Below are 26,182 nucleotides of genomic sequence, written 5' to 3'. Positions count from 1 at the left end.
CAGCTGCTTGTTTTATTTCATTTTTGCTATGTTTCTGTTTTAGGGTTTGTTTTCCTTCTTTTTCCTTTAGTGATGCCTGTATCAGGCTTCTTGAATAATAGAGCTTAGGATTGACAAGTAATGACCCTAATGTGATTTAAATGGTGGAAGGTTCTGTAGAAGACCTTAAGAACCTTACTATCAAATGGCTGAGTGTAGTAAGAACATTGTCCCAACTTCTCTCTCCATCCAAGTTAGGCCGACTTTTTCCTTAAAAGATGATACCTTCCTGGAGACTTAGTTGGCTCACTGAACTAACAGCTTGGATTGTTGATGTGATTTCCTTTGTATGCTCTGAATACAAAGTCGGGAGTAGTTCCAGGAAGCTCTGATGCCTGTCAGGTGGATCATGCTGGGTATCAAGCAAGGGGAGTTACCTGAATCAAATTAAGGTTTTAATGCCTGTCCGTATTGTATTCCTTCTCCTCTTATGACTAAGTAAATCTTTTTTGTTTACTGTTTATATAGTTCCACATCAAAAATTAATAAAACATTCCATCTATCAGAGAATTATAGATACACTGTATCACAATGGCAAGAATGCTGGATTTGAATTTAACTTGGAATCTTTGTTTGCTACTTAATACATGTATATTTCAGATATGTCATTTAACTTCTCTGGGCCTCAGTTAACTCATCTGTAGAATGAGGGCATTGGGCTAAATGACTTCTGAAACTTCTTCCAGCTCTAAATTTATGTTACTATAGTTGGAAGGAACCTCAAAAGATAATTTTATCCCAGGCCTCTGTTTTCAGTCACGCAAAATATTATTATCCCATTATCTCTAGAAGGCTGCATGGAGTAGTATATAGAATGTAGGACTTAGAATGAAGAACTTGATTCCAGATTCCCCTCTGACCCTAGCTATGTGATTATGGACAAGTTACTTAAGCACTCTCAGCCTCAGGGAACCCTCTAAGCCTCTAAATTAAAGATAGGTTGTAACTGGTTATAGCTTAAAAAGGCCAAGGTCTCCCACTGCATCCTGGGCCATTTCCAGTTGTCCTGATCTATGTTTGAGAAAGTGAGGCTGGTGACTTTGCACAGCCCTCTGTCACTTAAATCCGATTGACTTGCAAGTCATGGTGTCATCTTCCTGATGTCATTGTCCTTTTCAAGAATAAAGGACAAACCACAACCACACACTGATTGTAACTGGTGGAGGGAGTTCCCTTAAGGACTAAGTCACAGATTCTTGAATCTCTCCATTTTATCAAAGAGGCAACTAAGATTTAGAGTAACTTACCCAGACACCTTGCTTTTTCCATGCATCCTAAAATGAACGCCTGCTAATTATCTAGACACAATGGAAATTGTTGCAGAAATTTTAACTTAAACAAGAAAATCCCTATTTTCTAACCTTCCTTGTAGAAGATGTCATAAGCCTTACACCAGGGGGAGGAATTCCAGATGAGATATTCAGTTTAACTAAGGATCTCTTTGAAGTTATATATAGTTTTAATAATAGTATTTTTAATCTTCTGAGATACTTTTTGTTATATTAACTCTCCCAGTTTTTTTTTTTAGTTCTCTCTCCCCATTTGAAAAAAAAATAATGGTTGGCAATATTTTTGGGGGGCAGTATTTTTTTTAAGTACTGTACTCATTTTGAATGCCAACTATAAGGCAGTTAACTTTTACTGATTGTGCACTTGCATATGTGATACTATTAAAAATTAAAAGTTTTATGTATGGGGTTGTCTGATGACAACAACAACAACTAAAACTTTTAAAGACCTGAGTCATCTTGGGCAGTAAAATCTTCTTTCATGACTTACATATGCTGAGATCTAAAATTATTATCTTAACAACAGGCTGGTGTTCAAACACATTTAGATTCAAGTAGAAAATGAAATTCAAGTTAGTCAATATGGGTCTAGAATATGCTCCAGTTAAACTAAATTTTGATATTTCAGAACCAGTAATTACGTTATAATCCATGATTATTCAAAGTCCCACATTTTCCAAAATGGACAAACTATAGCAATACTATAATTTTTGCCTTCAGGGATGAAATGGGGGGAAAAAAATCACCCTGTGGTTTTTAAAAAGAAAGTATATTCACAACTACAGGAGCATGAAGATTTTATTGCTGAACATTCTTGGGCACACAGACTCATTCTCTGCAATCCAAATTAATTTCTCAGGGACTGAATTTTTCTATAGTTTTCACAAATTTGCATAGTGCCTGACACATAATAGGTATTTAATAAAAGCTTGTTTTGTGGAAGATTTCCACAAGGAGTATTTTTGTTGGAAGTAACATTTGTTATGGAAATGTTGATAAAATTACTTAATAAGCAAATGATGGCTACATTTGTGACTGGAAATCATATACCAAAAATGAACCTTCATAATTTTAAATTGTACTTATGAGTAATGCAAGGAAATGTGGGAGGATTACTATGAAGTGATAGAGATGGAAATAAGCAGAACCAGAACAATATATATGTAATATTATATATATATATATATAAATATGTATATAAACATAAATATATATATACATATATATAATGACTACAATAATGTCCACCAAAAGAATACTAAAAGAAGGATGAACCCTGCAGTAATTATTGAAAAAAAAGTTCCAGAGGACAGATAATGAATTTTATCAGGGGCCTATAGAAGTAGAATGTCTCATATGTTGCCAGACTCAAGTCTTTCTTATTTTTGCTGGTAGTCACAGTAACGAACTCCAAAATCTGAAATAATTTTAGAAAGAGATTTTTAGGTTGGTTGGTAGAAGAGAGAGCCAGCTGGAAGAAGGAGTGGCTCCCAGTCCAGTCTAGTGAAGTTTACGTTATATAGGGTTAGAGAGGAGTACCAACACATGAACGATGTGTAGCAGGCAAGCTTTTTTTGTAGGGAGGGCAATTCCAAGCAAGATCAATTGAGATGCATATTAGTAAGCATACACATTCAAATTAAGGATGATTGAGATTTAAGCATAAACATTCAAATTTGTGGAACCCTAGCATTAGGTAGTCTCTATGTTGAGGTCAGATTTGGGAGAGTGGTTCAGGTATGAAAGAATTCACTGAGACAACATTCTCTTAGCCATTCATTGGGAGCTTTATTTAATGGGTAAGCATCACAGGCCTTCTTAGCAAGAAAGCTAAGTGAGACCCCAATATTTGGGGGACTTAATGCTTATATAGAGGTTTCAGAGTGATGGCGTAGTCTTAGAGGTTTTTGTGGGGGTTAAAAATTAAAGATAGGACAAGAAAGGATTTTATGACGGAATGAAGGAGACAAAGGGAATTCTTTATGGTTTAAGGATTTAAGGACAGGGCAGGAGGACACAGGTTAAAAAAATTAAAGGACAGGGAAATACAGGGTAAGGGACACAAAAGCAATTCTTTTGGTACAGGTTCAAGATAAGGGGGAAAGGACTTTAGGATGCCTTCAAATTACAGAATAAGCTACAGGGCTTCACAAAGTACTGGAAAAGCAACTCTTAATATTCTTTTTAACCCTTACGGCACCATTTGCATCCAAATCACCAAGACTTGGGTGGGATCTAAGCATTCTCTGCTGCCATCCAGCTTCCCCTGGAGCTTTTCTGAGGCCAGTCTGACCTCTACAATAAGCTTCTGGGTTAGACAATTTCTTGCCACAGAAAGCTAGATTCAAAAATATTAACAAATGGTAAAAATGGACTACTTTTCCACTTTGCTTAACTGTGTTATAAGACAAGTTTCAGTTCTAGGTTGGAGTGGGGATACAGAAGATATTTCCAGAACTGGCCGATGTAAAAATAGAAGATATCAATGCATTTTAAAAAAAGGATTAATGACTCTATAAACAACTTGTAAAAAACTTAATTGCTTAATAAATTTAATAAATATTCATGGTAATTTTAAAAGATTTAGATAAGCCACCTGAATAATTTAAAATAATCCACTCATCCCTCCCTAATTTATTTCTCCTCTCTTTAACCTTCTATCATATGTTGTAAATAACACCAATCTCTAATTAAACTGTCATAAGGTGTTTTTTTTTAAACTTCCTTTCTATTTGATTCCAGCATGACCATTTGTAAGGAAAATCATGTAGCCAACAGAAGCTATGGAATTTATTGAGACTTCCAATAATTAACTCAAAATGATTAAATGATAGGGGTAAAAGAACTCTGGCTCTGTTTTAAGAGAACTATTTCCTAGACTACCTCCTATATAAATTCATAACTTAACCAGATGTATTTTTTTCCCTTCTGCTATCTTTGACATGTAAACCTCCCCCTTCCCATTTACCTGCTAGAAATTTTACAAATCTATCTTTGAAATGTAAACCCTAATCACATCTTTTTTTCTCTGATGTAACTGGAAACTACATAAGCCACAGGAAAATTTTGTCTATTGCCAGTAGGAAATTTAGAAACTCTGAGCCTATGTTGAGCATAAATAATACAGATCAGTTCTTAAAATGTCTCTGTGTTGATAAGTATGATGACAATAGCATCTATCAAGGAATCCTTGGATATTTCCATAGCAAAACAGTAAATTGTTCCAGATGAACCAACAAGTGGAAGAATTAGAAAAGTGGACAGGTGGAGGAGTACTTATATTCTATTCTAACTTTTGCCTCTATCTTTTCTAGCATCTCACCTGATTCTAAGCAGTGAAACTGTTGATTACACTTACACATTATTGAAGTGCACAAAGATTGGTTACAAGAAGAATGAGTATTCAAAAAAGGATTTATTAACTTTGTGTGTATGTGCTGATCTCGTTGTTGTATGCCTGTGAAACCTGGACAGTCTACCAGCACCATGCCAGGAAACTGAATTGCTTTCATTTGAAGTTTTAGGAAGATTCTGAAGATCACCTGGTAAGAAAAGGTACCAGACACTGAAGTACTTTTTTGAGATGAATTGTCAAGAATTCAAACTCTAGTACAAAGAACACAGTTCCAATGGCTGGCCACATTGTTCAAATGCCAAACGTACATTTGCCTGAAAGACTATTTTAATGGAGAACTCACACAAGGCAAGTGCTCACGTGGAGGTCAGAAGTTATACAAGGAGATTCTCTAGGTCTCTCTGAAGAACTTTGGAATCTATTGTATGACATGACAGACACTGGCAAAGGACTGCCCAGCAGGGTGTACCTTCATCAAAGAAGGAGTTGTGCTCAATGAGTGAAGCAAAATTGCAGTAGCACGAAAGAAATGTGAGCTGTGCAAATTTAGAGACCCCTCCACTCCAAATGTTTGTGCCTGACCTGTGAATAGAGCCTTCTGAGCTCATATTGTCTGATCAGCCATAGTTGGACATACTGTACCTTGACCCCAACATAGTGATGTCATTTTGGTTCTCTTCAAAGAACTAAGTGAATTATGGCCCAGTACTGTGATTAGTGCTGGGGATAGAAATACAAAAGCAAATCTAGTCCCTATCCTCAGAACACAGTAGGGGACAGTGGTCAGTGGAGAGAAAGTTAGAGGGATGATATAAGTTGATCTGGGAGTAAATTGACAAACCCCTTCCAGCAACAATGTCAGAGTTGATTTGATCATGTTTGTGATTCCATTATTGTAAGGAGGGAGGGAAAAGAGGTGTGTTTTTGGGTTAAATTTTGAGTAGGAACATTTACACTTCAAAGTCAGCAATCTGTTACAAGTCAGGCCTTGATTTGTTGTTTTGTCCAGACTTGAAAGTGGTGGAAAAATGTTAATAATACAGATTAAACTTAAAAGTATGTCCCGCATGCATTTTTGTTTGGAGATCAGGCTTTACCAGCACACCACTGGAAGGGAAGGAAAGGGCATGAGCCCAAGGCAGAAATAGGTAAAGATGTTGTGGAGAAGGTTGCCAGAGAGAGGGAAATGAAGCCTCTAGGAATTTTCTGAAATAGTGTTCTGGAAGAAGCTATCACCAATGAGAGGGAAACCAGGACACTGTCTTCCTAGCAGCTGGTCATACATGGCCATTTTCTCTACCACTAAGTCCTAGACAGATGCCTAGAGATCACAGAAAAATGGATTTTCTTGTTTTGATCTGTATGAGAATGGGAATTTCTACCTCACCCTAATTAATATAATCGCTGAAGGCCCTGATTTTTGGATTGAATGAATCAATCAAAAGCATAAACTGGTCCTTGATCAATTTAAGAGGAGTAATGTGCTCTGATTAATGGATAAATAAGCTTTTGGAGAGGGTGATAAGATTCCCTGTCAGTCAAACTTCTGGCAAATACAATAGTTTTCAGTATAGGTGTATGGTCTTCACTGCTTTTAGTCTGAGGCAGCTAGATGGCAAGGCCGGTAGAGTGCTGGGCCTGGAGTCAGGAATGAGTCTCCAGAAGGAGAAGATAAAGCCCCTTTCTGAAGCTAAATAACCAAAGCAAAATACTGGAAACTACAAAAAGACAAAGAAGATTTCAAACAAGTTCACAACTGTTCTTCAAAGTCAGTATTTAAAAATCTATCTGCCTCCAAAAAAAGCAGAGAACTTTCAGATTTAAACTGTGAACCCAGCAAGGTTTAAAAAAAAAACCAACAAAAATCATTCTATTGTAAAGTGACACCAGAACAATTAAACAAACAGATTCAAGGAGAGGTTTGAAAAGTTTAAAACAAAATAAACAAATAAACAAATAAATGAATGAATGAATGAATAAAACATGGCTACCAGAATGAGGGGCCTTTTCATATTGTAAGCCAGAAGTGATAGACACTTAAGCTCCACTTAAATGGAAAGCCAGAAGTAGTAGTAGACTAAATAAGGGTTAAGTCTTGGAACTATTTTGTCATGCTTTCATCATATCCAGACCAGCCCAAGACTTCCAGACCACCTCTCTAACTCCTCCTCAGTGGCCTTGTTCTCATGCTGGTAATGCCAACTCACCAACAGGTTTGAGGCCCGTCAACCTGGTGGGTGTTATTAAGGGAATTTGTTCTGTGAAGTTTGGAGTCAGTCAAAGGGCTGCACTTGAGGACCTAGAGGGGCACATGTAGCCTCAAAGCCACAGGTTCCCCACCCTGGTTAGACCCAGTTTTTTCTGAACTTAGGTGAAAGTTTGTGAAGATCTCCTTGTTAAACTATTTCAAGATTTTCTTATTTTTTTAAAAGTGTTTTTCTAGCTTCTCTTTGGTATTTCTCTCCCCCCCCTCCCCTTCACTTGGTTTCCAGTAACTCTTCTGTTTTTTGTGCTAGGAGAGCTGCTTATGATCATTTTCAATTAGAACAATTTTAAGGAAATTTTTTGAGGAAACTTTAAATATCTGGCTCAATCTCCCTCAGTTAGTCAGCAAAAGACCTTGGACAAAACTCAAGTTTTCTGACTCACGTTTCAGGGTAGTTTCTATTACACCTCTGAAAATGTGGGCCTTATGCTTAGTATCTCTGGTTTAGTCTCTACAAGTAGAGGTAACTATAATTGGGCCTGTGCTAAGAAAAATAGATGTGCATGTTTTCTTCTGAATGATACTTATTGGCAAACAACACTTTTTTCCCATTAATCTTTCAAAATATAGAGCATACTTCAAAGCCTCATTCATTTTACATATATTTTTAAGCTTCCAATTGGAATGTTTCTTCAGAAGGTATTTGATTCTAAAATTTTTAATTCATTTTGTCTGACCAATAGTGCTCATCTTTTCTTCTGTAGAAGATGATATTGTTAATGTAATGAAATATGACCTTTTGGTTATAATATAAATATACAAAAAAGCTTAAGAGGAAAGACTTATTGGCAGCAACCTATCCTAAACAATGAAAGCACATAGGCCAAGAATCCCAAGCCCAGATTTTATTTGCTCAAATAACATAAACCTCTGACAGGAAGGGGTGGCAACAAATTATTCATTAACTGTCTTCTTAAAAAGTTCTTTCAAGTTAAGCAATATTTAAAAAAGATGAGAACTGGATCCTCCATGTGAACTGTTTCCCATTAAAGAAAATCTTGTTTTTCTTGCCTTATATTATCTTTTAACATGCAGTCTTTTTGATGGCCCAGTTGCTCAATGTGAATAATCAATGGAATGATATATTCAGGTTATTTCCTCTATTAACATTCTCTTTGTGAAAACTAGATACCCAGCAGGAATTTTCTATTCAGTGAAACTTCATAGTCCCCTCCACCCCCCAGCAAATTTCTTCTACCTAAAAACTCAAATGAGTAGGGCTTCCATCAGTGGTAGAAATAATGGGAGACTTAAAATTTAAGGAAGAACTTCATGTTAACAATAAAGATGCTACCAAACTCCCAGCTTTAAGAAAAAGCCCAATTTTGCAATTAAATAGCTCCCTAATACACTAAATCTATAAGACAGCTAGGAGGTATCAGGGCTGCTAGGTGGTGCAGTGGATAGAGTACTGGGCCCGAAGTCAGGAAGACTCATTTTCCTGAGGTCAAATCTGGCCTCAGGTACTTACTAGATGTGTGACCCTGGGCAAGTCATTCAACCCTGTTTGCCTCAGTTTCCTCATCTGGAAAATGAGCTGGAGAAGGAAATGGCAAACCACTTCAGTATCTTTCCCAAGAAAATCCAAATGAGATCAAGGAGAGTCAGACACAAGTGAACGACAACAACAAAATCAGAACTTACCTGGAGTTCAACGTAGATGAGGGGATTTGCATTGTACCTTCTGGATGGAAAATCCAAAAGGAAAAAACATAAAGATTTGTGTACCAGTCTAGGAACATAGAATTAGAACTAGCAAGGACCTTAGAGGTCTCTTTGTATAACATCAACATTATTAGCTTGTTTTAAGTCTAAGGGATAATATAGTTGAACCTAAGGTCCACATGGTTCCCTGTTCTTCAACTTTAAGGAATTTATTTTAGATGAAAAGCTTCCAAGTCATATGCACTCTGAGTCCCCAGTTAGGAAAATTATTTAACATCTAGCTAGAGATTGGGTTTTCTGCCTAATTTTGCATTTATAGCTATTTCCAGTTAACTGTTCATAGTTGAGGGAAAATTCAGTTTACTGGAAATGTTTGGGTAATGAAACAAAAGCTTGTATCTGTGGATAGATGGGTTTTGGGAGAGGCAGTGGGGAAAAGAATTGATCTTTTTATCCTGGGTCTTTTGCTCTGTAGAGCAAAGATGTGGAGCTGATGACTTTCCTCAACATTTCTCTTTTCTGTCACAGCTGTGTCTTACTTTTGTTCCTCAAAAGTGGGATGCCATGCTATTGCCAGCCTCACAAGTTCAGAGCCTTACCCTCTTTATTTCTGGTTCTGAGACAGCTCTTTCCTTTTATACAAATTCTTCAGGAAATCTTAGGCTATGACCAAGTATCTCATATAATGTCTTTGATTGATTTAATAATAAACATTATATAAATTATATAATTTGTCAAATAAATTATATGATTTATAATAAATATTTACAAATTTATTTATTTTGTAAATTAAAAAAAGTGGACCACATAAAGAAAAAAATTCTTCTGTAAGTACTACTTATGTAACCCTGAACAAATCACTTACTCACAACCTCTCTGAACCTTTGTTTCCCCTTTTGGAAAATAAGAGAGTTTCTTTTAAAAGCACTCCAGTACTTAGATTAAGAAAACCCCAAATGGGTCAAGAAGAGTTGTAAAGGAATGAAAAATGATTAAACAAATAACAACAACCAATGCAGCAACTAAGTCCGACATTGTATGCCATGTTCTACACCTATAGTTCCCCACTTCTAGCAATATATTTTGTGTAAAATTTTCTATTTCAGATTTAAAACGCCAAAACCCCCCACATTTCCATAAACACAACACAACCCAAGAAGAGGATTCTGCATGAAACTATGACTTTCTATTTCAAACAACTTGTTTTTTCAAAAAGTAAACAATAAATTTTATATATACTTTCAAAACTATCTTATTAGTACTTCTTTCTGAACTTCCTTATGTTCTCTTCTGTACATTAAAATTTTTTTTAAATGGCCCTCTTTGTTGTCATCACTTTCGTTAGCACTTCCTACTCCCTCCCCCCCAAAAAAAACACTGAAAGAAACAAAAAAAGACAAACCTTACAGCAAATATACATAATTAAGCAGCATAAATTCACACATTGGCTGTGTCAAAAAATCTAAAACTCTGCACCTTGGGTCTATCACCTCTTTGTTAGAAGGTGTGTAACACGTTTCATTATAGGTCCTCCTTTTGTTGTTTGTCCTTCTTATTGGAAGAGGATTAATGACATTGTAGGCAATGTCTTGACTTGCAAGTCAATTGGATTTAAGTGAGGCATTGCTGCACAAAGTCTTCAGCCTCACTCTCTCTTCCAGAATCTTCCAGAGGCGGGACTAAAGTCAGGATGACTGATGATGGCTCTGGATATAGTAAATGATCTTGGTGTCCTCTGTGTCTGATTGAGCTACGAGTGCTCTACGGTGCCTACATCAGTCACCTTCATGGCCGTGGGGACAAATTGTTCTCATCCTCCTGTGGAAGCTTCATATGCCAGACTAAGGGTTTTGTATTTAATCCCAGAAGCAATAAGAAGCCATGAGGTCATTACTCTATCAAAGTACTACAATACATTTAATTAGCCTTTTAATAACATTTCACTCTGAAATACCAAAGCCACCCTTCATAACCATGCATGCAATCATTTCTGGAATGCAAATGTAGGATTTTATCTCTATTACATTTCGTTTTATTAGATTTGGCTGATAAATCTAGGATATTGAGTTGTGTTATTTTGGTCTTTTCCTAGTGATTAAAAAAACAAACAAACAAAATCTCTGCTGACTTATCTTAATGACGCAGGACTAATCCCAGTGTATGGACCACTAACCTTTGTGTAATTTATTATTAAGTAAAGAAATCTTCTGCAGTTAGTTCACTTTTTTTCTACAGGAAAAGGCTCATAAAATCCATTCTTAAGATAACCTCTTCTTTTGAATTCCAGAAACATCCAGCCTGTTTTAAAAGTAGAACTGAATGGTACAAATTATACTTTTTTTACACTATTTCATGTTAAATTTTCATTTGTTAAAAATAATTGCCTTGGCTGGAATGATTGAAAGTATTGTTTTGATTTCCAAGATAATCAGCTAAGGAAATAATTTTCAATGGCTCATCCCTCTTTCTAAGACACTCACTAAGAGGGGCTGGCTAATGAACTTTGGCAGGAATATATACTTGTACTTAATTTTCCTAATTCAATAATGGTGCTATGTTTGTACGTGTATAATTTTACTTTTAGAAAAATGCCCTTTTTGTTATGTTATACAATGCAAGAGTGAGTAATATCCTTCCTTCCTCTCACCCCTAGAGAGAGGAAAAAAGAAAAAAAAAAGACCTTAAAAATCCCTGTGCCTGCTTGATTTGTCTCTTTAATAAGATTCTTTGTTTTCTGTAAAATTAGTCTGAAAACAAAGCAGGAATAACGTAAACTGATGACTCTTCTTGCTTAGCTAGCTATTCAGCTAGCAGTTACTAAAACTAGATAAGATTTCTTGCTAAGTGTTGTACCAATGAATTTCTTGGCCACATATATGCTTTATTGGTAGGATGATTTTGGTCAGAAAATTATTTTTATTGTAATGAGGGATATATACATGTGTACTTTTTGTGTGTGTGTATGTATATATATATATATATATATATATTATATGTATATATTTTAGGCAATCAGGGTTAAGTGACTTGCCTAGTGTCACACAGCTAGTAAGTGTCAAGTGTTTGGTCTGAGGCAGGATCTGAACTCAGGTCCTCCTGACCTCAGGGCAGGCGCTCTATCCACTGCGCCACCTAGCTGCCCCGTGTGTATATTTCTTTATACAGTTTTTATGCTTCTGTGTCCTTTGTCATCATTAACCCCGAATTACTAAGATTGGTCCATTTTTTACCTGCCCTTTCAGTTCACTTATTAACATCAATCTTAAGTTCTCTCATATCATTCTAGACTGGTGTAGCTAGATCAAGGATCTAGGAGCAAGGGCTGCCAAGTTTGGCCTCTGATCCCATGGTTGGTCATTGTATTGATCAGAGTTGTTAAGTCTTTGAAAGTTATTTTTCTATTGGGACACTAATGCATTGTTGGTGGAGATCTCACCATTCTGGAGAGTAATTTGGAACTCTGCCCAAAAAGCTATAAAACTCTGCATACCCTTTGACCCAGCAACAGCACTGCCAGATCTGTATCCCAAAGATATTTTTTTAAAAGGAAGTAGAGGTACAAAGATATTTATAGCAGCTCTTTTTGTAGTGGCAAAGAATTGGAAATTGAGGGGATGGCCATCAGTGATCGTGATGGAATACTATTGTGCTATAAGAAATGACAAGCTGGATGGTTTCAGAAAAACCTGGAAAAACTTAAATGAACTGACGCAAAGTGAAGTGAACAGAATCATGAGACCATTGTATATGGTAACAACAATACTGTACAATGATCAACTGTGAATGACTTAATTATTCTCAACAATACAATGATCTGAGACAATTCCAAAAGACCCATGATGGAAACTGCTATCCACCTCCAGAGAAAGAACTGATGGAGTCTAAGTGAAGAACAAAGCATACTTTTAAAAACTTTCTTTATTTTTCTTGGTTTTTTTTGTCTGTGCTTTCTGTTACAACATGACTAATACAGAAATATGTTTTGTATGATTACACATGTATATCGAATTGCTTGCCTTCTCAATAAAGGGGAGGGGAGGGAGGGAAAGAATTTGGAACTCAAAATTTATACATGTAATTGGAAAAATATATTTTTTTAAAGTTAAAAAAAGAAAGTTGTTTTTCTTTACAATGTTCCTTTCCTTGCATAAATTGTTCCTCTGATTCTACTCACATGTCCAGATAAAAATGATTAAGATGATATTCTATAGTTTCATGTTTTGTGCCCATTTAAAATCAGATAATGAACAGTTTAATGTTAATTTCTCTGAATTAATAAAATTTACCAAACAGTAATATTAGGTCTTGACTGATCTTATTTAGGTATAACTTTTTAAAAAAGATGTTTATAGGTGTAGCATTTTATTGGGGGAGGTGCCCACAATGCAGTATTGTACAGACCCATCACATGTAATACTTGAAATGGGGCTAAAAGGAGGAATGTGGGTTTCCATGTGCAAGGATTGTATCAGGATGTTTCCTTGTGTAGCACTTAGGAGAGTGCATTTCCTTTCAAGGGATATCTCCAAGTCCTGCCAGTAACACAGATCCCTCTTTCCCTGGCTTGGCCCTTTGTTGCCTCAAGAGCTAATCTCGTATATTTATGTCTCTGTTATTAATCTCTATCTGCTCAGAGGCTCTCCTGTTTATGGAACTTGTACTTGCCTATATGGATAGGGTTTCAAGGTGTTTCCATTGTGTTTGAGATTTCTCAATGAAATCACTGTCTCCTCTTCCACTTTTATGTCTTAGCTTTGCTGAAGCAGTCATTTTACAAAAATCTCAATGTTCCCTCAAATTTCAAAGCTAGTTTTAAGTACACACACCACACACACACACACACACACACACACACACACACACACAGAGATTAGCAGCAACCACATGATTTTTTTTATGTTAAAAAAGGGAATAAAATGATAACATTAAAAAAACAAAGAAAAAATCGTCATGTAAGCAAAGAGATTTTATTTGTTAAGAAGATGGGAGAAGAATAAAATATATTTGCCAAGCATGGTCCTTTATAAATATTGCTTCATTTGATTCTCACAACAATCCTAAGAAGTGTTATTATTTTCCTCATTTTATAGTTGAGGAAACTGAGGCAGACTTGCTCAGTGTCACATAGCTAATAAGTGTCTGAGGTCACATTTGAACTCAGGCCTTCCTGATTCTAGTTTTTTTATCTGCTGAGCCACCTACCTAGGGAAAACAGACTTTTTTAAATTTAAAAATTACTTATTTATTCATTTTTAAAAATTATTTTAAACTTAAATATACAATAAGAAAAGAAAAATAAACGCATTATAAACTTAAGTACTAAAACTTAAATACAAAATAAGAAAAGAAAAAATAAGCATTGCCATACGCATAGCAGAATGTAAAGAGGATTCAAAATATATAGCAATACATTTACATTTCAAGAAAGTCTATATAATAAACACTACACATTGTGTTCTGAGCTACCCATCTTTTCTTTGCTTCCTTGTAAGTTTTCTTTTGTTTTCTTCCATGCACAGGGAAAACAGACTCAATGCTCTGGTCACTGTTCCAATTCTACAGGGTACAGATAAATATTTTTACAGTTTTTAAAAGGGAATTGGTTAAATAATAGTGCAGCAATGTCAAGGATGTTTTAGCATTCTGTGGTTTCTATGTTTTTATTCTAATTCTGTGATATCTAGGTTACATTTAAAAACATTTTGACTCATGTCCTTGTGATTTTATAACATAAAATGGTGCTCTGGTCGGGCCAGCTATATTTGCTCCTCAGGGTTTTAGAGGACCCTGAGGAGTTTCAAGATGTCCTTTCTCTAGTGTCATAGTTCTTCATTGACAAGTATTCTATCATACTCCCTTACCTCTATCTAGGCAGCTAGGTGGTACAGTGGATAGATCACTGGGCCTGGAATCAGAAAGACCTGATTTTAAATTCAACCTTAGACACTTAGTATTTGTGTGACCCTGGAAAAGTCACTTAACCTCTGTCTGCCTCAGTTTCCTTAATTGTAAAATGGAAGTAATAATAATAATAGCATCTACCTCTTAGGGATGTTATGACCACAGCATAATTCCTGATACACAGTAGGCACTTAATAGATACTTATTCCTTTTCCCTTCCTCATTAAATGCCAATGACTGGTGCTCTAATTCCATTTAACCACTTAATATTAATTAGCTTTTATAAAAAGATTTTTACTTTGAAGGTATAACAAGAGCAAAATATAAATTTAATGAGGGTCTGGCACATGTGCACAGAGCCTCAGTACTCAGCTAATACAACTTTCCCATGTGAAGAGCCTGAGGAGCTTGCTTCTGGGAGAGTCATGATAATACGGATTGGAAATGTCTCGGAGAGACTTGAATAGATATTCTGTAACTGGCTTTAGTCTGTTTTTTGTCCTTCAGTCATCTTTTAGTTATGTCTGACTCTTTGTGACCCCATTTATGGTTTTCTTGGCAAAGATCTCCAACTCATTTTATAGATGAGGAAACTGAGGCAAACATGGTTAAGTGATTTGCCCAGGGTCACACAGCTAGTAAGTGTCTGAGGCCAAATTTAAACTCATGAGGATGACTCCAGGTCCAGCACTCTATCCACTGCACCTCCTAGCTGCCCATACTCTTAAATGATGTTATATAAAATGAGGGTTAGAAAAAAAAAAGAATTGGAAGGGGAATTAATCATTTAGAACAGAAAACGGTGAATCTTGTCCAAGAAATTGACTCCTTGAAAATTATCAGAGATTCTATTAGCAAAGCAGCTTATGGGAAGTATAGTTTTTTTCTTGGTTGGGATTTGTTTTTACTGCTTTCTCATGGTGGGAAAGGGGAAGATAGGAGAGACAATTTGGTACTGAAAATAAAATTGAAAAAAATTAATAAACCTTGCCCTAAGTTGAGGTTCTTAACATGGTGTCCATGGACTACCAAGGAGTCTGTAGGTTGATTTTAGGGGTCAATGAATTTGATTTGGAAAAAATCAACATTATTTTCACTAACCTTTAACTGATATTTAGCATTTACTTTAGTTATATGTAAGATTATTCTGAGAAAGTTTTCATTGGCTTCACCAAACTGCCAAAAGGTCCATGACACAACAGAAGAGGGTTAAAGACCCTGCCCTAATTATACTATCATGATTAGCAAGACATTTAAAATCTGAGCTTTTGTTGCAAATGGTAGTAGCACCACATCTTAGGAAGAACTGATGAACTCTGGGATTTCATCTGCTTGAGTGGATTGTATCCATAGCAGTATTAGCAGGCAACACATATGCCACATATATAATGCTTTTCTTGACAAATCCATTTAATTACCATTTGAATTCTTACTCTCATAAAAGCAAAATATTTTAAAAGCATAATGATTGGGAATGTCTTAACTAGGGAGCAGGACATAGTGAATGGAGTGCTCGGCTTGGTGCCAAAAAGACCTGGATGCATGTTTTTCTCCTGACACTTATTAACTATTTAATCCCAGGCAAACTTCTGAATCTCTGGCATTTCACTAAGATTTATCTATTAAGTTATAGATGGATTGTGATGGAATAATTGATTTTTGATATACAATATGGTAGTTATTAGAAAGATCTTATTATAATACCATCATGCCTGGCATAATAAGTACTCAAATGCTTCTTGAATGAACTAAAGCAATAATGTAGAAAATCTGCAGTTTCTGTAGGGAAGAGGTGAAGGGGTTATTGGGAGATTTACAGTTGTGTAGTTTGACTAGAGCATGGCTTGTATTTTTTTTTTTATGTCCTGAAACATTTATTTTATAAATGTCAAGTGGCTTTTCACTTTCAAATTGTGAGTCTATTCTTTTAAATAGCTGGTTAGATCACCAAGTTCAGGATGCATTTATGTACTAAGTTTTATTAAAAAAAATTAAAATGTGCCCCTGCTGTGATCATGACCAATGCTCAGTGAAGACATTTTTATTTTTATTTTTTTATTTTATTTATTTATTTTACCAGAGGTCATATTTTAAATTTTTAGCCAAGTTCAGGGTTTTTGGACTGCACAGTGAAATGCTATGATACTTTCAACAAAGAGATGGAATTACTGTGATTAGAATATTTGCCAGAAGCAAAGAAGCAGGATCTTCTTTTCTCCTGCTGGGCCAACTATGCAGAAGCCCTAGATATCTCTGTGAAAAACAAGGACAATAGGCAGAGGTGGGCTGGAGCTAATTCCTTCAAATGTTAAATTCCAGCATGAGCATTTACATCTCAGAAATCAACAAACATTATAAATCAGGGCTTGATTTCTTGTTTCTTTGACTGTCCAGGTTTAAGTGATGGAGAAAATGTGTGTGTGTGTGTGTGTGTGTGTGTGTGTGTGTGTGTGTGTGTGTGTTCAACCCTATTTTTCTTTTTTTTCTACAAGTATTTATTGGTATTTTCTGTTTCTTTTATCATCATAGTATCCCAAGTATCTCTTTCCCACTCCCTCCTAGAGAGCCATCCCATCTGACAAACAGCACTTTTTTAGAGAGGGGAAAAAAAAGTTCAAAACAATTGATTAATACATGGAAAAAATCCAAAAGCATGTGCAATGTGTCCACACCTGTGGACCTCCCACCCCCATGGCAATGGGTTGTCTTCTCATATCTCTTCTTTGGAGGTCTATTTGATCTTTGTAATTTTGTTAGATTTACTTTTGATTTTTTGGTGTGTTGTTTTTTCCATTTACATTATCGTAGTTACTGTGTATGTTTCCTTAGCTCTGCTTACTTTACTCTGCATCAATTCATATAGATTTTTCCATGTTTCTCTGTATTCGTCGCACATATAATTTCTTACCGCATAGTAATATTCTATTACATTCATGTACCAAAATTTATTGAGCCATTCCCCAACTGATGGACATCTACTTCATCTCCAATTCTTAGTTATCACAATATGTGTTGCTGTAAATAATTTGGAGTATATGGGAAATTTTTTTCCCTTATGAATGGCTTCCTGGGGGTATAAGACCAGTAATGGTTCAAAGGCCTTATATGGATATTTAAGGACTTTATTTGCATAATTCCAAATTGCTTTCCAAAATGGCTGTACCATTTTGCAGCTCTACCAACAATGTATTAGTGTGGCTATCTTTTCACAGCCCCTCCAACATTGACTGTTGCCATTTTTTCTTATTTTTGCAATTTGCTGGGTGTATGCTAAAACCTTAGGTCAACCCTCCTTTCTTATTTCAGATAAATGCCCACTCATCTGATGCCCAATCTCCCCTGTCCCTTCCTCCATGCTTCCCACATACCCCAAATATTAAAAATAGAGAATTTCACTCTTTTATTCCTCCTTTTTATATTAGGATATTCCTCCTTTTACCCTCTCTTCTCTTCATTGCTTACAACCGTCGAAACAGAAACAATCCATCCCACTCCCCATGGTTCTCTGTTTTTCCAATTTAACTCATTCAATATCCTTTGATGAAATTAAGGTTCTGAAGGGATATATGTTTCTTCTCCCTATTGGAATGTTAGGACTACATTATCGTACAGCTCCTTCCAATTGCTGAAGTAAATTTTCCTTTCTAGTTGTCTCTTGATTCTTGAGTTTATATTTCAGAGTTCTTAATTAGCCCTGGTCTTTTCATCAGACATGTTTGAAAGTCTTCCATTAAAGATCCATTTTTTTTTTCCTCTGCAGGATTATACTCAGCTCTGTAGGGGAAACTATTCTATGTAAGCTTATATTTTTCATCTTTGCCTTTTGAAATATTGCATTCTAAAATCTCCTCTGGTTTTAAGTAGAAACTACCAGGTCTTGTGTGATTCTGACTGTGGCTCCTTGGTGCTTCAATTGTTTCTTGCTGGCTTCTTACATTATTTTTCCTTGATGTGAAAACTCTGGATTTTGGCTATGGCATTCCTTGGACTTTTGTATTTTGGAATTTGTTTCAGGTTTGGTGGAATTTCTTTCTATCTTCATTCTGCCCTCTGGTTATAATAGACCCAGACAGTTTTCATTTATGATTTTGTGAAACATAGTGGTCCATTTTTTAAAAATTACAGTTTTCAGGGAATCCAATTATTCTTAAGTGATCTCTCTAATGTGTTTTTTGGCCAGTTGTTTTTGATATCATATATCTTACATTTTCTCCTAATTTTTCAATATTTTGATTTTGTTCTAATATTTCTTGTTGACTAATGGAGTTATTGATTCCTGTTTGATCTATTCTAGTTTTCAAGGATTCCATTTCTTGCTATTTGACTCCTAAAACTTCTTATTCTCCTTCCAATTCTTTCCTTTAGGGCTTTTATCTATGCATCTATGTATCTATCTATCTATCCTCTTTGCTTCATTTCTTCTAGGTATTCAGGTAGTCCTTTTGGAAAATCTGTTTCTTGTGCTTTGAATCTCCTCTTGTAATTATGGAATTCTATTTGTAATATTTTTATGCTGAATGGTGTTTCTTTGATTTATTCATCTTTCTTGCATTAGTTTCTGAATTGGAGGTCAAATTCTGACCCCTGCTCGGCTTTTGGATGGGGCAGTTGTCCTTGCTTGATCTTGGCCTGGGTTCCCTGGATCCTCTTGTGGACCTCTGCCTCCAGGGGTTCATTTTCCCCTTGATCTTAGCTGTGTAGGGTGTTAGATCTTCAGGCCCCTCTCTGGCAGCTCAAGACAGAGTGTCGGGGACTTCAGAGACCTTGGGCCTCATTTATCTGAGCCTAGGCACTGTGAGAAGTGTTGGTCACTACTACTGCAATTCTCTGGGACTTCCAAGGGTACTTTCTTACCTTGGGACTTTCTTGCTTCCTGACACAGAACTGTACAGGCTACACATGTCCTTGGCTATCTCTAGTCATGATGGTGCTCACTTCGTTGGAGGAATCCCTTGTTCCTATCGCTCCTGGCCTTCTGGCTGACTTTAGGTGTGGAAGAAGTCACATAGTATAGTTTCTTTTAGGATTTCCTGATCATTATTTGTATCTGATGCAAACTTTAGGGTTTTGCTGGAGTAAGTTTATAGAAGTTGGATGGCCTGAGTCCTGATCTTGTCCAAACAATCTCATTTTGGCTGCAAGTTCTCCAATTCAATCTTGAGGGTTTCCCAATCATGTTCTTTAGCTTGTGCCTCTACCTAGGAGCCAACTCCTTATCTTTTCCACCAATATCTGAATTTGGCTGATTCTAGGGATATTTCTCTAGGGGATATTTAGGTCCTTTAAGGGTTTTTAAATATCTACAAAATTGTATTGATACTTTTTTTTTATTAAAGAGGCTAAGATAAAAGACTAATAAAGGCTAATAGATTAGCAGTGAAAGCCATTTTTGGGTGTCAATACCATTTTTGCCACTTGCTCCCTATGTGACTTTGCATGACGGATTCAGTCTCTTTGGGATTCAGTTCCCTCATCTTGTAGATTAACATGCACCAAAATTTTGCTTTGCTAATTCTGTGATGCCTTTAAGATTACTAAAGATAGCCTTTTGTTGTTCAGTCATTTCAGTGGTGTCAGAATCTCTGTGGCCCCATTTGGAGTTTTCTTGGCAAAGATACTGGAGTAGCTTGCCATTTCCTTCTCCAGCTCATTTTACAGATGAGAAAACTGAGGCAAACAGGGTTAAGTGACTTGCCCAGTGTCACACAGCTAGGAAGTGTCTGAGGCTAGATTTGAACTCAGAAAGATGAGTCTTCCTGACTCCAGGTCTAGTGTTCTATCCACTACACCACCTTGCTACCCAAAAGATAGCCTTAATTATCTGATAAAATGACGTGGGAATCACTGGACTAAGTCATCCAAAATAAATGGGATTCAGAAACTCATTATAAAAAAACTCGGTTAATCAACAGGTACATTTGTAAGATAATCAGACATTTGCCTTTGACTTATAAGACACTAGTACTGTGCTACTACAGTCTCCTCTAAGGGGACTGGCATCTGAGAATTTCCCAGTGTCATTTGGGAGGACTGTCTAAACTTAAGCTCATTAATCTTAATCAGTATCCCAATATTGGCCTCAGGGAAGGAAAAGGCACTACGATGGAATCCCAATATTGGCCTCAGGGAAGCAAAAGGCACTACAATGGAATCCCAGTCTAACATTTCATGCTATATGTAGCAGAGTCTGTATTGGTCCCCCTCATTTTCTTTCTTCCTGAATGCAGCCTCACCTCTGCAGATCCTTTCCTTAAAACTAGAGAAGCAGCACTGAGCTCTGATGGATGGGGGAAAATTGAGTTAAAGCCACCACAATGTCATGTCTACACATCACAATATTATATCATTGATGGGAACATCCCAGGAAACCGCTTAAACATTGTGAAACTACAGAACAAGAGTAATATGATTATGGAATATCAAGGTTGGAGGGAGGGACTTTAGAGATCATCTAGTCTGAATCCCTTCTCTTCCTTTAAAGATGAAGTTGCTAAGGTCCTGAGAAGTGATATGACTTGTGCAATTGTACAGTAGCATCGTATAAGGAGAAGAGTGCCTGATTAGGAGTCATAGGACCTTGATTCAAAGTTCAAATCTGCCCCATCCGACTCCAATTTCTTGGGTGACATGGAACAAGGCATGCCACCCCTCTGTGCCTATATCATATGGAACTTGATTAGATTACCTCTAGGGTCACTTAAATCTCTAAATATGGTGTTTTATACAAAGTGGCAGAGTTTGGATTAGAACTGGGGTCTCCCGACTCTTGATCCTGCTCCAAGACTTGATATATTTTCTCTACCTCTTTCTACAAAGGAGTTTTTAATAGTAACATAGAAGGGAAGAATGGACTATGAGGACCACATCTTAATAATATGCTATCTTACCATATCAAGAGAACAGATGAGTTGAAATGAAACATTTTATTTTGAAATCAAGTTGCACTGCCCCTAAGATGGTTTTATTGTAATAATAGAACACTTGTTTATATTGACAAAGACATATGCACAAAGGAAAAAACTAAGAAGTGTACTTGAATGTTATATCCCTTTCCACAAGGAATTGGAATACAGATGAAATGGATGCCTGAAGGACTGGACAGAAATGCTCAATGTATTACAATTTAAGGACTATCAGGGCTGAAATTATCTGGAAGGGGCAATCTTCCTTTGCCCTTACCTTAAAGGAGAAGGAAGAGCTGAAATCTCATAAGAGGGATGTTAAGGACAGTGAGAATATGTAACTGAGTGAGAAAGAGAGGCCTGTGGAGCACCATGGTGGTAAGCTACTCAGAACCACTGCGGTAACCTTCTGCTGCTGAACTGTGTAGAAGCCACATGGAATATGATAATGATGTTTCTGTTTGCTGAACAAAACTTGTGATTCTTCTACCTCCCCACCCTTGACCTTGTTATGGCTCTTGTGCTGAGTCTATATGTCTGATCGTTATTTCTTTAAGAGTGTTCATTCTGTGTAAATAACATGGGGTTTTAAAAGAAACCAGCTTCTCTAAGATAACATTCATTGTGTTTGTGTGACCTATAAGGAATTAAGTGCATATGAGAGTAGCGTTATGGTTGGCCAGATATGCAGAGGAAAAGAGAGAAAAAGACTGGTATCTAATTAATTGTTGGGAGTATAGCTGGGGACTTGAGTTGATCAAAAGAAATTTTATTGATACACACTATTTTAGCTCTCCAAAAGCAGAGGAGAATCAGTAAATCTGGACTGTCCTAGGCATAGGATGAGCCAGCAGTTTTCTAGTGGCAGAAGGTTTGCTAAAGTGAGAGGAACTCAGCCTCATCTGAGTCAGGGACCTCAAGCCAGTTTCTTTCTCTCATAGAGAATGTTTAAAGAATCCTAACACTCCCAGGACCAGAGGGAGAACATTGGCTAAAGGAAAATTTGTACTCTTTGAGATATATGAAAGGAGAGGCTGAGAAAGAGTGGTACCACTCACTGGAGTGGTGTCCAGAGAGAGAGATGAGTTCTCACCAAACACTGGTATGTGTGTGTGTGTGTGTGTGTGTGTGTGTGTGTGTGTGTGTGTGTGTGTTTTGAGGGAGGGACAGACCTGCAATTTTGTATAGAGATCTCCTGATGAGGAATTTTATCCACCATCTCTGCCTCTTAGAGTTTTAGAGAGTTGCCTGGGACAAAGAGAGGTTAGGTTACTTTTCCAGAGTCATGCAGTCAGTATGTGTCATTGGTAGGACTTGAATCCAGGACTTCCAGATTCTGCCATGCTGTGATAGACACAAACATAAATTGTGTGTATATACGTACGTATTTATATTTGAGCATGAAGTCATGCTAAATACATCTGGGAAATGCACATACATTTGTATATATGACTTTAGGCCCAGGGAATAATAGGAAAGAGGGTCTACTTTGTGACTAATTAGAAATGGGAGCTGCAGAACACAGCATAGGCAGGAACATTACAGGAAGGTTTGAATTAAATATTAGATGATACAGAATTTTTTTTCTTTCTGTTTTCAGGTTACTTTGCAATTTCTATATAGTTGCCACAAAACTCAAATCATAGACACAAGAAAGCAGCGATGCCAGCACAACTTTTAGCTGGTTATGCTCTAAGGATTGTATTTTGTATACCTTTCAGGATATCTAATGATCCTCCAAAAGTCTGTGGTTAAGAACAAGTGACATTAGAAATGTTTTGGATGGAAAATTCTACCCATCTGCTGATCTGAGAGATTTCAGAGATGTCCTGGGGGATACTGATCTGTTTTTAAAGCATATAAATTTTTTCTTTCATGTGCTTTTACTTTACCATAAAAGGTGAAGTTAATACTTTTAACCAAATTCCAATGTGAGTTAGCATCATAGACTTTTAGCTAGAAGGAACCTTAAAGATCATCTAATCTCCCCCTCCTCCCCCTTTCCAGATGAGAAAATTGAAGCCCAGAAAGATTAAATACTTTCTTGAGGTTACATAAGTAGTAAGTGGTCAAGCTAGGTTGGGAACCTGTGTCTTAGAATTCCCGAAACAGGCCATTTTCCACTGCACCACTGCATCTTAGCAGGCAGATTCCAATTCTCAGAATTCCCTCATTACTTATATTTAAAGTGAAATTCTTATGTTTCCCTCAAGGTCTGAACTCTCAAGTAAGACACATTTCTCTTTCCCTAAAGTTTTTACTATGTTGTTAAAGTCTATCTAAAGAAAAAAAGGATTTATATGTGTCTTTTGGCCCTCGCCTATTTTGGTTAGGTTTTATCCTAATAACGAAGTCTGAAGTTCATTAAGGGAACATTCATGACATTTTGGGATCCACCCACTGCTTTGGGGTTTTGCTTTTTTCCCCGCCTCAGATTCTTTTAATTTGAGGGAACCAATGTAGCTCTTGGGATAGCAATTTACTATTTTTTTATTCTCACCATATGACTGGTCTAACCCCTTTTCCTGTACTATAGGTCCTCATCTTTCTTTTATGCACCTCCTCACAGACAAGCCTTCATTTGTAATATGCTATAGTAAGTTTATGCCCACTAGGTCCATTGGGTTACTTGTGACTGATTATTTTGTTATAAAAAATTAATATATTATCATCATTTTAAAGATAGAAGCCCTGGAATCAGGACAGATGACCTATGCTTTGACACACATGGAAGACTTGGAAATGTGCCTAAAAGAAGCAGAAGAAAAGGCTAAGACATTAACAGAGCGGGTAAATATCTGTCACTTGAATTAGAAATATATATTAATATTATTATTATTATTTTTCACCCTCTCTGCCCCCTCTATAATTATAATTATAATTGTTATTATTAATAAATCAACAAGCATTTCTAAAATGCTGAATCTGAGTGAGACATGATGCTAAGAACTAGAGCTGCAAAGACAAAAGTTAAAGTCCCTCCCTTCAAAGAGCTTACATTCTAATGAAGGAGACAACATTTACTCATATTAGTATATATAAAATGAATACAAGTTGGAGTAGGCTGGGGAGGGGGGACCAGGAAAGGCCCGATGAAGAAGATAGCACTTAAGCTGAGTCTTGAAGGAAACCTAGGGTTTCAAGAGGTGGAGATAGGGAGAGAGTACATTCTAAGGCATGGTGAAACATCTCATACAAAGGCCCAGGAACCAGAGCTGGAGCACTTAAGGTCAGTGTGGCTGGAATGCAGAGTGGGCAGAAGGGACTAACATGTAGAAAGACTAGAAAGGTAGAAAAGGGTCAGGTGGTACAGAACTTTAAATGCCAAATGAAGGAGTCTAAATTTGATCCTAGAGGCAAGAGAATGCCACTGAAATTTGTAGAGGAGTGGGGGGAACTGGGCTTTATGAAGATCACTTTGGCAGCTGAGAGGATGATGGATTGGATTTGAGGGAGAATTTTGATTTGGAGAGAGCAGAAAGGAGTCTATTGCAGTAGTCTAGGTGAGAAGTCAATGAGAAAATCAACAAGGAATTATTAAACATTTACTATGGTACTGTGCTAAGTGCTGAGAGTACAAAGAAAAGCAAAAACAGCCTCTGCCCTCGAGGGGTTCATATTCAGATGGAGAGAAAACATGTAAATAAGTAAGTACATACAAAATACATATAGAGTGGATGGAAGGTGATTCAGATGGAAGAAAGAACAGTAAGTATTGACCAGGGTAGCTGTATCGTTGAGTTTATGGAGGGAGTATGAAGTATAAGAAGACAGGTTCAGGCAAGAAGGGGCCAGGTTTCAAAGTGCTTTAAGTTACAAAGAGGACATTCCATCTTGGAGATAGGGTAGCTACATGGTGATGTGATGAGACTGATGCTTTGGGAAAATCACTTTGGCCAATGTGTGGAGGATGTTTTGGAGCGGGGAGGAGCTTGAGGCAGAGAGTGAAAAAAGAGGCTGTTGTAATAGTTCAGGTGAGAGGTGATAAGGATCTGGACTAGGATGATGGCAGTGTGAGTAGATGGAAGGGGATGTTTGTAAGAGATAGAAATGTGAAGAAGCTATGATAAATATTGTGACAGGTATTTTGGAGATAGAAACAATAGGATTTGGCAACTGGTTGGATATGTGGGGTGAGGGAGAGCAAGGAATTAAGTATGACATTGAGTTTGTCAGCCTGGATAATTAGAATACAATACAATAATTCAGAAATTTGGAAGAGGAAGGTTTGGGGGAAAAGATGAGTGGTATTTTAGAAATGTTGAGTTTGAAGTGTCACTGGAATGTCCATTTGAAATGTCAGCAGTCAGTAATGTAAGAGTGGAGCTCAAGAGAGATGACTGTCTAGTAGGACTAGGTATATAGATCTGGAAGTCCTCTGCATAGAGATGAGAATTGAACCCATGAGAATTGATGGGGGGGGGGAGACAGAGAGAGAGAGAGAGGAACAGAGAGAGACAGAGAGAAAACACTAACTTTAAGGTATATGTATAATTAATGAATATGACATGGCTGGTGAATCAGTAAAGGAAACTGAGCAGTGGTCAGTTAGGTAGGAGTAGAAGCCATAGAGCATCATAATATGCAGCAGAGAGGTCAAGGAGGATGAGAGTTGAGAAGAGGCCATTTAATTTATATGTTAGAATTAGGAGATCACTGGAGACAGCAGTTTCAGTTGATTTAGAGGTTAAAAGTCACAATGTAATGGGTCAAGTGAGAGAAAAAACTGAAGCACAAACTGCAGGCTGCTTGTTCAAGGAGTCTG

General features: G+C 36.8%; 1 protein-coding gene across 1 annotated transcript in view; it reads left to right on the top strand.

The window, feature by feature from the left end:
- Window positions 1-26,182, top strand: part of CCDC192 (coiled-coil domain containing 192) — a 330,167-nt gene that overhangs the window by 47,435 nt on the left and 256,550 nt on the right. The window contains exon 3 of the mRNA XM_078152959.1: window positions 24,100-24,207. Coding sequence (XP_078009085.1) covers window positions 24,100-24,207 — 108 coding nt within the window. The remainder of the gene's footprint in view (window positions 1-24,099; window positions 24,208-26,182) is intronic.

Source organism: Phascolarctos cinereus, unplaced genomic scaffold, assembly GCF_003287225.1.
Source record: "Phascolarctos cinereus isolate Bilbo 61053 unplaced genomic scaffold, phaCin_HiC Scaffold_4;HRSCAF=312, whole genome shotgun sequence".
Taxonomy (NCBI): domain Eukaryota; kingdom Metazoa; phylum Chordata; class Mammalia; order Diprotodontia; family Phascolarctidae; genus Phascolarctos; species Phascolarctos cinereus.
This window is presented reverse-complemented; position numbering and strand designations above follow the sequence as displayed.